At 36.6% G+C, this 12,866-nt stretch overlaps 1 protein-coding gene across 1 annotated transcript in view; it reads left to right on the forward strand.

Moving 5' to 3' along the window:
• The window catches only part of Slc71a2 (solute carrier family 71 member 2), a 53,576-nt gene that overhangs the window by 33,546 nt on the left and 7,164 nt on the right, over positions 1-12,866 (forward strand). Inside the window, exons 4-8 of the mRNA XM_021180063.3 lie at positions 3,319-3,446; positions 6,748-6,862; positions 9,495-9,713; positions 10,100-10,213; positions 11,571-11,642. Coding sequence (XP_021035722.2) covers positions 3,319-3,446; positions 6,748-6,862; positions 9,495-9,713; positions 10,100-10,213; positions 11,571-11,642 — 648 coding nt within the window. The remainder of the gene's footprint in view (positions 1-3,318; positions 3,447-6,747; positions 6,863-9,494; positions 9,714-10,099; positions 10,214-11,570; positions 11,643-12,866) is intronic.

Consider the following 12,866-nt stretch of genomic DNA (forward strand, 5'->3'; position numbering starts at 1 on the left):
AATTCTTGTTATATATAAGTTTTATACTTGCTTGGTTAGACGTAATTACACCAAGATATTTTATATTATGTGTGGCTATTGTAAAGGTTGTTGTTTCCCTAATTTCTTTCTCAGCCCATTTATCACTTGTATATACGAGGGGTCCTGATTTCTTTGAGTTAATTTTGTATACAGCCACTTTGCTGAAGGTGTTTATTAGCTGTAGTTCTTCTCTAGTAGAATTTTTGGGATTGCTCATGTATACTATCATATCATCTGAAAATAACGGTACTTTGACTCCTTCCTTTCCAATTTGCATCCCTTTGATCTCCTGTAGTTGTCTTATTGCTCTGGCTAGAACATCAAACACTATATTGAGTAGATAGGGAGAGAGTGGACAGCCTTGTCTTGTCCCTGATTTTAGTGAAATTTCTTCAAGTTTCTCTCTATTTAATTTGATGTTGGCTATTGCCTTGTTTTATTTTGCTTCTATTATGTTTAGGTATGTGCCTTGTATCCTGCTATCTCTAGTACTTTTAATATGAAGGTATGTTGAATTTTGTCAAAGGCTTTTTCATTATCTGATGAGGTGATCATGTGTTTTTTTTTTTTCTTTCAGTTTGTTTATATGGTGGATTTCATTGATTGATTTTTATATATAGAACCATCCCTGTGTCACTGGGATGAAGCCTACTTGATTTGATGGAAAATGTTTTTGGTGTGTTCCTAGATTCAGTTTATGAGCATTTTATTGAGTATTATTGCATTGATATTCATAAGCAAAATTGGTCTGAAGTTCTCTTTCCATGATTTTAACAGAGAAATATATAGACTTAGCAGTTAAGCCATGCAAATCATAAAAGACAAAATAAATACCCAGGTTACCATTAAGGACATGGTTGTTTTTATCACTTAATAAAATGAATGAATGAAGATGGTTTGAAAAGGAGGTATTAGGAATTACATCATAGTAACAAGAAATAATTCTGTTATAAATCTCTCTCTCTACTCCTCTCTCTTCTTGCCACACCATAAGTGCATAAGCTTTCTGGTGTGTCTGTTGTTGTTGGATACCAGCTTTAATCCATGGTGTTCTGATAAGATAAGAGGAGTTATCCAGTTTTCTCGTATCTGTTGAGGCTTGTCTTACGACTGGCTATGTGGTCAGTTTTGGAGAAGGATCTGAGGTGCTGAGAAGAACGTATATTCTTTTGTGTTTGGGTGGAATAGTCTATAGATGTCTGTTAGGTCCATTTGATTCATAATGTGTGTTGTTAGTTTCATTATTTCTTGGTTTAGTTTTTGTCTGGATGACCTGTCCATTGGTGAGAGTTGGGTGTTGAAGTCTCTCATTATTAAGGTATGGGGTTCAGTGTGTGATTTAAGCTTTAGCAGTGTTTCTTTTACAAATGTGGATACCCTTGTATTTGGGGCATAAATGTTCAGAATTGAGATATCATCTTGGTAGATTTTTTTCCTTTGAGTATGGAATGTCCTTCTCCGAATCTTTTGATTAATTTTGGTTGAAAGTCTATTTTATTAGGTATTAGAATGGCTATTCAATCCTGCTTCTTGGGTCTGTTTGCTTGGAAAACTTTTTTCCAGCCCTTTACTCTGAGGTAATGCCTATCTTTATTGCTGAGGTGTGTTTCTTGTATGCAGCATAATGATGGATCCTGTTTTTGCATCCATTCTGTTAGCCTGTGTGTTTTTATTGGGGATATGAGTCCATTGATGTTGAGAGATATTAATGACCAGTGATTGTTAATTGTTATTTTGATGTTTTGGTGTTGATGGTGTTAGTTTGTGTGTGTGTGTGTGTGTGCTTTCCTTGTTTTTGCTGGTATGGAATTACATATTTTCTATGTTTTCTTAGATGTAGTTATCCTCTTGTGTTAGGGTTTTCCTTCTAGTATTTTCTGTAGGGCTTGATTTGTGGATAGATATTGTTTAATTTCAATTTGTCTTGAAATACCTTTTTTTCTCCATCTATGGTGATTGAGTTTAGGTTGGCATCTGTGCTTTTTTAGAGGTTGCAAGATATCTGTCAGACTCTTCTAGCTTTTAGAGTTTCTGTTGAAAAGTCATGTGCAATTCCAATAGGTCTGCCTTTGTATTTCCCTTTGCTGCTATTAATATTCTTTCTTTGTTTCTTAGATTTTGTGTTTTGATTACTATGAGGTGGGAGGATTTTCTTTTCTGGTCTAGTATAATTTGTGTTGTCTAAGCTCCTTGTATGTTTATAGGCATCTCTTTAGATTGGGAAAGTTTTCTTCTATGATTTTGTCAAGAATATTTTCTGGGCCTTGGATCTGGGGCTCTTCACCTTGTTCTATTCCTATTATTAGGTTAGGTCTTTTCAAGGATGTCATGTTTGTGTAGGGAATTTTTTAGCTTTAACATTTTCTTTGACAGATATCAATTTCTTTTGTTGTATCTTGTATGCCTGAGAGTCTCTCTTCTATCTCCTGTATGTTGTTGATGATGCTTGCATCTGTTGTTACTGTTCCCTTCCTTAAGTTTCCCATCTCCAGGATTCCCTCAGTTTGTATTTCCTTTATTGCTTCTATTTCCATTTCCGGGCTTTAAACAGTTTTATTTATCGCCTTTACCTGTGTAGTTGTATTTTCCTGTATTTCTTTAGGTGATTTATTTCCTCTTTAAAGTCCTCTACCCATTTGATTGTATTTTCCTGTATTTCTTTAAGAGATTTATTGATTTTATCTTTAAAGGCCTCTATCATCTTTACAAGATTGGATTGAAGGTCATTTTCTTGTGCTTTGGTTGTGTTTGGATATCTAGGGCCTACTGTAGTAGGGTTATCATATTGTCCTGGCTTTTGTTGATTGTATTCTTTTGAGGGTCTTTTGCCATTTTGATGGCTTTAGTCCCTGGATGTTCTGGTTGTAGTAGGTATTGGGAAGCCACCTAACCTTGATGATCCTGGTGTGGCAAGCCTCTGATGGGTATCCTTGGGCTGTATGGTTCCAGATCAGGTCAGGTCATGGTCAGGTGGTCTGAGAGGTAGTGGGAGAATGGGGGTTCAGCGAGGATAGCACATGGCTCAGGAAAGCTGGGGGGGGGTGTGCCCCAGAAGATTCTGGAGGCAAGGAAGATGGGTGCAGGAAGGGAATCTATCCTGTATGCTTCTGGACCAGCAGATGAAGGTAGGAGGAGAGGTGGTGGGATTCTCTAAAGTTGGATTCTTTTCCTTCCTCATTCAGTGTAGAAAGAAAGAAAGAAAGAAAGAAAGAAAGAAAGAAAGAAAGAAAGAAAGAATTATAAGTAATAGAGGGCTCACATTTTAAATCTAACCTTTTGCTTCTGTTTATTCTCCAGGGCCTGCTCTCTTTTCTGAGTGCTCCGCTCATAGGCGCTCTCTCTGATGTTTGGGGCAGGAAGCCTTTTCTCCTTGGCACGGTCTTCTTTACCTGCTTCCCTATCCCACTAATGAGGATTAACCCATGGTAAGTTGCTGAGCCCGTCACTATCATACTGGTGTGGTCCTATGTAAATAAAATTATTTTGGCCACTGCTCCTAATCCAAATATTCAAAATGTAAAATGATCCCAATGTTTTTGAGCACTGATGTAACACAATTATGAATGGGTCAAGTGTATATAAACTTTCCCTCATCATAATGAACAAGTATTTAAAGAAATGAAAAAGTATTTAAAAAAATTGTATAAAATGACTTAGACTATGTGTATAAGGGATATATAGAATATGAATAATTTCTATTTTATATCTGGGTCCTATACTTAGGATAGCTTATCATATACATGCATAATTCCAAAAGGAGAAAAAAATCCAAAAATCAAAAGAATTCGAATCATTTATGAACTCAACCTTTACCTTAATCTGCAGAATACTCTTTAACCATTTCAAAATAAACTACTTTACTTGAAGAAATTTAAAATGTCTTTAAGAGTAGCTGGTATGTCATGCTATCAGTTGTAGGGGGTCAGTGCTGAAAGTGTGGTAACAGTTCCTGCCCTGACCACTGTGGCTTGGTTGACTTTGTGAATGTACTGTTTTTGTTGTCTCATTGCATTGTGGCACTAATGAGCATTATTTCACTTGTACACTACATGAAGACCATTAGCTTATTCTAAAGCATGATACGAATTTAATCACCTTTTCTCCTTCAGTATAATGAATCCAGATAATTTAATTATCTTAAAGGAGTTAGGATTTTTCTCAAGTGTCTTTTTTCCCCTTGTTTTAATTTTAATTTTCTTAGACAATGGAATAGTATCTTAGCCAGTATTTGAAAGAAGCCATCTAGGAAAGGCTATGGCAAGCAAGTGAGTTTCCTTGAGATGGCCCACTGTTTTCCATGGCTGCAGTGGGTGCGCTCTGGAGAGGCACAGCAGAGAATTCATTCCAGGATTGCTTCTAAACTGGTGACATGCCTTTCCTGCCACTGTCATAGCCTAGTGATTCCTGGGCATTAGCTACCCTTTTGGGCAAATTTCCTTCAGATCAACACAAAGATGAACTTAGATGAATTAATGCTGTTTGGATGAATTAATGACTTTATCAAATTCCTGATTTGATTCAAATAATTTTAAGAAGAAATATTTTTCTTTTCTTTTATTGGATATTTTCTTTATTTACATTTCAAATGTTATCCCCTTTCCCGGTCCTACCCCCCCACCGCCCCAGAAATCCCTACCCCATTCCCCCTCCCCCTGCTTCTGTGAGGGTGTTCCCCCCACCCACTGGCCCACTCTCACCTCCCTGCCCTGGCATCCCCCTACACTGGGACATAGAGCCTTCACAGGACCAAGGGCCTCTCTTCCCATTGATCTGACAAGGCCATCCTCTGCTACATATGAGGCCGGAGCCATGGGTTGCTCCATATGTACTCTTTGGTTGGTGGTTTAGTCCCTGGGAGCTCTAGGGGGTCTGGTTGGTTGATATTGTTGTTCTTCCTATGGGATTGCAAACCCCTTTAGCTCCTTCTTTCTCTAGCTGGGAAAGCTAGAGAAAGCTGGGGACCTCGAGCTCAGTCCAGTGGTTGGCTGTGAGCCTCTAATCATCAGGCTCTGGCAGAGTCTCTCAGGATACAGCTATATCAGGCTCCTGTCAGCAAGCAATTGTTGGCATCAGCAATAGTGTCTGGGTTTGGTGTCTTTATATGGGATGGATCCCCAGGTGGGACAGTCTCTTAATGGCCTTTCCAAGAAGAAAGTTTAAGGAGATGGTTTTAGTTGTTTGGTCTGAAAGATATAGTTAGAATCAAGAATCAAATATGTTCCCTCATGGAATGGTAAGTACAACCTGCACAGTAAGGAATACAATGAGCTTTCATAAATTGCACCAAGAAGAAAAATAGTCTTGGGTCAGATTTGTGATCAAGTAAAAACATTCATTCTAGATCAAATCCAAGGATGAAACCACAGATGTGATAAAAAGCAAGGCCATGTGAAACCGTTGCTTTGAACTTACAAAGAGCTTATAGAATTAAGTACTACTTTGAACTCATTGTCAACATCCTTCTGTAATTACTGCGTTATATAACATTCTATCCACGATGTAATTTAATAAAGAACTTTTGTCTAAGAAAGTATAAAAAGGCCAGAGAGAAGAAATATAGTGTAGCTATTGGGGCTCTGCTCCATCTAACAAATGTATGTATGTGTGGCATTTGGGACTCTGCTCCATTCACCAAATGCATATATGTCTGTCTGTTTATATGTGTGTACAGTATGTCTATATGTATGTATCTATATGTGTGTGAATACATGCATATGTAGGTATATGTGTATGTATATAAGTATGCATGTACACTTGTGAAATTGATGAAACAGATGGTCAGGCCCAGCCAGTGTGTGTGTGTGCGCGTGTGTGCACGTGCATGCCTGACTTTTGTTCTTTATTTTTCTTTCTCTCTGAAAATGCCAAAAGTCATTTCTAGTCCCAGAACAGTAAGAGTTAAATTGCCAGAAGCTGTCAGCTTCTGGCCACCAGAACAGTAAGAAAGTTAAAACATGACCAGAAGTTATCATCCTAGCTATGTCCTACCTCAGTACCTGAGTGCCAGGGCTGGTCTCTGGCAAGAATTCCTGGTGCTGAAATGTTCTACCTATGAGAAAATACATTGATATGGTTATCAGGAATTCTTGTTAATATTTATAAATTTGTTGGCTACCATAATAATTTTATTTTCTACCACATAATTAAGTTTTGCAAAATATTAACACGTCATACTTTTCTAGTGAGAAATTTTAAAAAACAAATCCCGTTTGCTAGCCTAAATTATTCTACTCATGTTACTAGTCTTTTGTCTAGGTGTATTAATGTCATCTGAAAGTAATTTTACCTCTTCCTTCTAGTTTTATGTATGTATTCACTGCTTTTTAAAACTTTATTAGCTAAAAAATAAAATGATGATTATGGGTTGTTTTTCTTTTTGTAAAGACTTGCAATTTTTCTTCATTAGACCTCAAGCTATTTTTTCTTTTCTTATTCTTTCCTTTTTATTTAAAACTTTTATTCTTCCTTCATTCTTTTTTCTTTTGTGTTTTTCTTTTTTCTTTTTTGCTAACATGTATGCCTTTCAATATTGTCAAAATTCCAGTTAATTTTATATTTGCCTTTAAGTATATATACAGATACCTGCGTTTATTTTCATTAGGGTATAATATTTACATGGTTATCTTTTACTTTGATTGTAAAGCTCTCTTGAATAATTTAAATAGTCTTTCAGTTGGTAGAAGATGATATCATTAATCATATTCTTTCTAAAACAATCTTTTATAGGTGGTATTTTGGCATGATTTCTGTATCTGGAGTCTTCTCAGTCACTTTCTCTGTAATTTTTGCCTATGTAGCTGACTTCACTCAAGAGCACGAAAGAAGTACTGCTTATGGCTGGGTAAGATAGTAAGCTTTTTGTTTGTTTGTTTTGAAACAAAAACTGAGATAGGCCAAGTTGACTTCAAACGTAGAGTCTTCCTCTTAGGGCTGGTATTGTGGGTTTTTAGTAATTTTCCTGTCTTAGAATTTTTTGTTACTTTGAGGCCTGCCTCAGATTCAGTAAATGTCGTGCACTTCAGCTCCTCCCCCCTCTGCTTTCAGGGTGCCAGGACGGCAGGCGTTTGCCATGATGCCCAGCTTGGAGACTTCCTAACACTAGAGCAATAATTGCCATTTTACTAAAACTTGACTGGAAATTGAGGTTTAAAATAACACCAGAAATAGATTTGAGAAATGTGAGGATCTCAGCACTGTGTCTCAGGCACTCGTTTGAGACATAACACTATAGTGGGGAAGAGGCTATTCATTTAGCATATAGTTGTTGAATATCAAAAGTTATAGGAGACTTTGTGATAATTTGATAGTATACAGTCTCATTCTCTAAGTTGATATTAGACAATCTCATTCTCTCAACTATAATGATATTATAGTTACAAAAGGGAACAACTATTAGAAAATGTAAGCAGAAGCATTTTATTTATTTATTTATTTATTTATTTATTTATTTATTTATTTGGTCAGAAGCGCAGAAGATCACATTCAAGGTGGGCTGTGTTAGCTATCAGAGCTGTGAAAATATGTTTTCCTTTCTGAAACTGTAGTGTAGCCAATTTAAGCTTATCCTTGACTATCTTAGAACTAAATGAGACTCAGACTATGGTTATTTTATTTGGCTTTGACAAATACTGGGGGTGGGGGTTAACCCCTAATCTACACCATGAAAGGCACCATGAGAGGAGAGATGGACAATATGGGTTTAGGTAATTTTAAACAAAAACATAAAGTAGCCTACTTGACAGTATCATCAGGTGCTATGAGATCTTTGGCTTCATGAAAACCTAAGTAATATTGTTCCCATAACATTTGAGGATGCTACCCCATGCTCACTCAACATCTTAAGAGAGTATAGTACTGCTCCCACAACTATTTGCATGTCTTTGCAATTTGTGGTGCATTTATGTGCCTGCCTGGATTTTTTTCAAATAAACTAGGATCTCTGTCATCATCCGATACTTGATAAATATTGAGTTTCTGGAATTAGTTTCCCAAATGAAAGTTCTCCACATCTTTATTCCTCATTCCAAAATACAGCCTTTAAAACTTTTTAGCATAGAATACCTTTATATGTGTTGTATTTTTGTATTCACTTGTGGAATAATAGATGATATAAGAATGCCATTGATTTATCAGGAGTCATGGTCAGATACAGTGATTTCTGTTGTTTCCTTTTAAATAACACTGTTACCTATTCTCTTAAAATTCCATACATGTATTTAATGTACTTTGATTATATCCATCCCATACTCCCCCCAAATCCATCATGTCTTACAATTTATGTCCTCTTTATTATTTTTTTCTTAACTCACTGGGTTCTTATGTGACTTCTTTTATTTAAATAGACTCTTCTAGTTTTAATAACTTATCAGTATGCTTTTGATACTCTAATGTGTATATAATTTAGAGAATGAATTCACATTATATTTATAAATGGAGAACATAGGGGTACAGTGTAATAAGGCCATGGCCTCTAACCAGAAGGCTTCAACCTTTCCAAAAATCTTTTGTACTGTCTTTTGTATGGGTTTTGGAATGGGGATGCTAATTAATGATCACACCCAGGATCCTGAGTATGCTAGTCAGTCTACTACTTAGCTATATATTCCCTCCCTCCCTCCCTTTTCCTTCTTTCAGTCGCAGCCATTTCTCTTAAGAACACCAGCTTATCCCCTACCCCTACCCCCACTGTGGTAATGAAATAGCCATAAAGTCACAAATGGGTGTGTGGGAATGTATAGTGTTTTTGAATGAACCAGTTATTGGTGTTTCTTAGAAATTTGTAGATTTCATCATCAGCTCTTCAGTGATTTTGTTTTTTGAGATAGTCTCACTCTCTAGCCCTAGAACTAGCCTTGAACTCAGATTATAGGAATAAACTACTATCACATGCTAGGCAAGTGCTGTGTTGCAGGAATTGTTTTCATACTCTTCTTTGCACATGTCTGTTTTCCAATTAAACAAACAACAGTGAATGTTCTATGAGGAGAGTTTCTACAGTGTTAATTTATATCATATGTTAATCATTGCTCCCCAGCATATCTTCACTTAGTTAACAGTGTGTGAATACATTTTTAAGCAAAATTGCTTTTCTTCTTTTTAATTCTTAAAATTTATATGGAACATATTTGTCTTGCTGAAACTAAGAGAGGGGACTGGAGAGATGGCTTAGCAGTTAAGAGCAGTTAGTTGTTCTTATAGAGGATTCAGGTTTGATTCCCAGCGCCCACATGGCAGCTCATAACCAAGCATAATTTCAGTTCTTCTTCTGACCTCTATGGGTAACGGGCATGTACGTGGTGCTCACATAGTCACTTATAAAATAAATCTTTAAAATAATAATAATAAAACAAAAACCGAGAGGTTAGCTGCAGCTATGCAGCTGTGTATCTTCAGTGTGTGGGACTCCGGAAAGAGCATGCTCTCTCCACTGATGTTTCTATTAGGATCCTAAATGATTGTACTTTTCCCCATAGGTCTCAGCCACCTTTGCAGCTAGTCTGGTTAGCAGCCCAGCCATTGGGACATACCTCTCTGCAAACTATGGAGACAGTCTTGTTGTGCTAGTAGCCACAGTGGTGGCTCTCCTAGACATCTGCTTCATTTTGGTAGCAGTTCCGGAATCTCTATCAGAGAAAATTAGACCTGATTCCTGGGGAGCTCAGATTTCTTGGAAACAAGCGGACCCTTTTGCGGTAATTGTATTCCTGGTTACTGGCAACTTGAATATCAACAGTTTATGAAGACTAGAGTGAATTTATGTATAATGAAAACTGTGGAAGAGGCAGAAAGGAAGGTCAGAATGTCAAGGTCATTCTCAGCTGCATATTGAGTTTGAGGCCAGCCTTGGCTCCATGAGACCCTGGATCAGAAAAAGAAAGAAAACCTTGTAGTTAAAATTATTTAGAAGAAGTTACTTTACAAATCAGAGAAAATCAGTTTTTCTTAGAGAGTTGTGTAGAATTTTTTTTAATGGTCTGTTTATAAGATGTTCAGGATGTCTTAGAGAAGTTACATGAAAATAGTGAGTCACTATCAAAAGAACACTGACGAGTGTTTTTTGCCCTTTGTTTATTCCCAGTCATTAAAGAAAGTTGGAAAAGATTCTACTGTCTTACTGATCTGCATCACAGTGTTTCTCTCATATCTTCCTGAAGCTGGGCAATATTCAAGCTTTTTTCTCTATCTCAGGCAGGTGAGTAGTAGGTTTCTAAAAGCCTTTCAACATGTAGAATATCAAAGATTGGGATTTGTCTAAGATAAATTGAGGAAACCATTGTTTCTAGAGACTTTATAAGCAGGGACCTTGTATAATCCAGTGATTTCAGTGATGGCCTCCCTCATAAGTGACTGGAACTACAGGCGTGCATAGCTTCTTGCTGAGGCAGGGGTGTTCTCAGAGCAGTCTACCTATCTTTGCCTTCCAAATGCTGGGATTAAAGTCATCCACTATCAAATCTAGCTCTGAGACCCTATTCTAAAATAGGGTTTAGATTGAACCAAATTAAGAAAATATACAGAGCTGTCATTATCTTTTCACCACAGGTACACAATTGGTACCAAAGTGGTTCATTGGTACCTTTTATGAGCCTGTGTACTTTTATGCATTAGCACTGATCAGTCTATAGTTTGTGATAAGTTCACTGTTGCTTTTGCTTCCATGTTTTAGTGAATAAAGCTGATAATAATAGGCTGCCTCTACTTCTCTTAAGCACTGAAATTATAGGCATGAACTACCCCACCAGTTAAGATTTTGTAATTGAATATGATGAGATAGTAATAGAAAAGCCAGAAGTTCTAGCTCTAGAATTTTTGTTGTCCAGTTGTGATTGGGAGGAAGATACTTATTTATGAAGTAAAACTGTATAAGGTTATTTTTAATGTATGTTCCTATATTTTATAGAATTTTAGTAGAAGACAAAGTAATATTTTTTAAAAGTATTAATTATTTCATGGTTACTGTTATAGTTGGAGGTTTAGAAGTCAATTGCCAGTCAGACTCAGCTGCTTACTTAGAAGTGTATGGGAGATTGTTAAAGCACAACCATCTTAGGACATCCCTTAGAGTTGGATGGAATTGGTCTTCAGTGTGTTCTGGCATCTTATTGCATTTCTCCCTTTCCTTCCCTTCTGTTCTTTATTCTGTTGTCCACATAAATTTAAAATACACCCAGACTCAAGAGCCACTGACTTGACTGGTAGTCCAGTTCTGCTTTGGCAACATTAAGTTGAATTACTTTCTTTTATACTTTTTTGTATGCTTTCATTGTCTCCACTGACATAGACTGATTAAGAGAGGAAATACTAAATAAACATGAGACATAATAACATTTTTTTAAAAATTCACAATTCATGCCTACTAATTACAACTATTTTATGTCATATTTAAATATAAATTATAGGGGTTTTTTCAGCTTCTGTCTCTGTCCTAATTTCTACTGTTCTTGTGAACTTTCCTCAATTATTTTTCCTACCATTTCTTACTAATTATATCTCTAACACCTGTATTACAAAAGTATTTTTTTTGTTTTATTTTGCTTTTGTTTTTACAGGTTATAGGTTTTGGATCTGTGAAAATTGTAGCATTCATAGCTATGGTAGGAATTCTGTCCATTGTGGCTCAGGTGAGTGTTTCTTTACACGTGGGTTAAAGTGACATAGTTTTTGTTTTGTTTTTTTCCCCTTCAATCCTGATAGCCTCAGATCTATAGTAAGTCAAGGGTACAAGTTTCTAAGAGTTCCTCCAAACTGTTGCCTCAGCTGTGATGTGTCTTGCTCATGTAGAGAACCTCACTGAATTCAGGTAGCTGGCAGGGACACAGCTCAAAAAACTGGGTCATTCACAGACTATTCAGGTCCTCGGGATTCAGTAGACCTTCACACATACTTACACACTTCCAGAACAACTAGTTTAAGGGGGTGGTGAAATGATTCAGCAAGACATGCTTGTCACCAAGCAATGACCTGGGTTCAGTCTCCAGAATCTACATGGTAGAAGAAGAAACCTGTTTCTTGAAGATTGTCCTCTGATCTTCATGTACTTGCTGGGACATATATACAAATATGGAACAAATAGGTATAAAACTATTTTAAAGGAAAAATAACCAGATACTATAAAATTAACCAGAGGAATGCGTTTCAGTGTTTCCTTAATGGCAAAAAATTAGGTAGAAAGAAATGTTTTATAGATCCTGCTATCTCCAGGACTAAACAGATAAGAATCAATACATTACAACATATGTAGTAAACACTTTCCAACCTATTACAGTTGTCAGTCCAGAAAGGCAAGGGTATATGTCCTGTTGTCTTTCAGGAGCATTCAGTGCAGCTTTTGTGGATTGCCTAGAGGCTTGTTCCCTTGAAATGGTATCTAGGCCAAGCTTCATGTTCTTCTGTGATTAACTCTCTGCAGAGGAAATGAGCAGTCTGGGAAACTAACTTGTCCAACCAAATGAAAGAATGACAAGGCTCTTGGGAATGCATGCGAGCAAAGGCTGTTCCATGCTGTTTTTGTTTTGGCTGTATCAACAAATTCAGATTATGCTAAACATCCAAGTTTATTGTGATTTTTGTTGTTGTTTATTTTTTTTACATTAACCTTAGCTGTTTGTCCTTGGGTGCCTTTATCTTCATTTTCATACTGTCTCTACCAGTTGTATTTAACAGAATATATATTTATTAAAGCTCATATCATTGGTAATTTTGTGAAATTGTTAACTGCTGAACAATAAGTGCTTGTTGACATTCTCCAAGGAAGACTAAGGTGTAGTCTTTCTGGTCATGATAACTGGAGTGCAGCTGTGTCAACCGTGGGAGAGGTACCAGTAGAGAACCAGCTAGATGGCTTC

Source organism: Mus caroli, unplaced genomic scaffold (assembly GCF_978045245.1).
Source record: "Mus caroli unplaced genomic scaffold, Mus_caroli_1 scaffold_15, whole genome shotgun sequence".
Classification (NCBI taxonomy): Eukaryota; Metazoa; Chordata; class Mammalia; order Rodentia; family Muridae; genus Mus; species Mus caroli.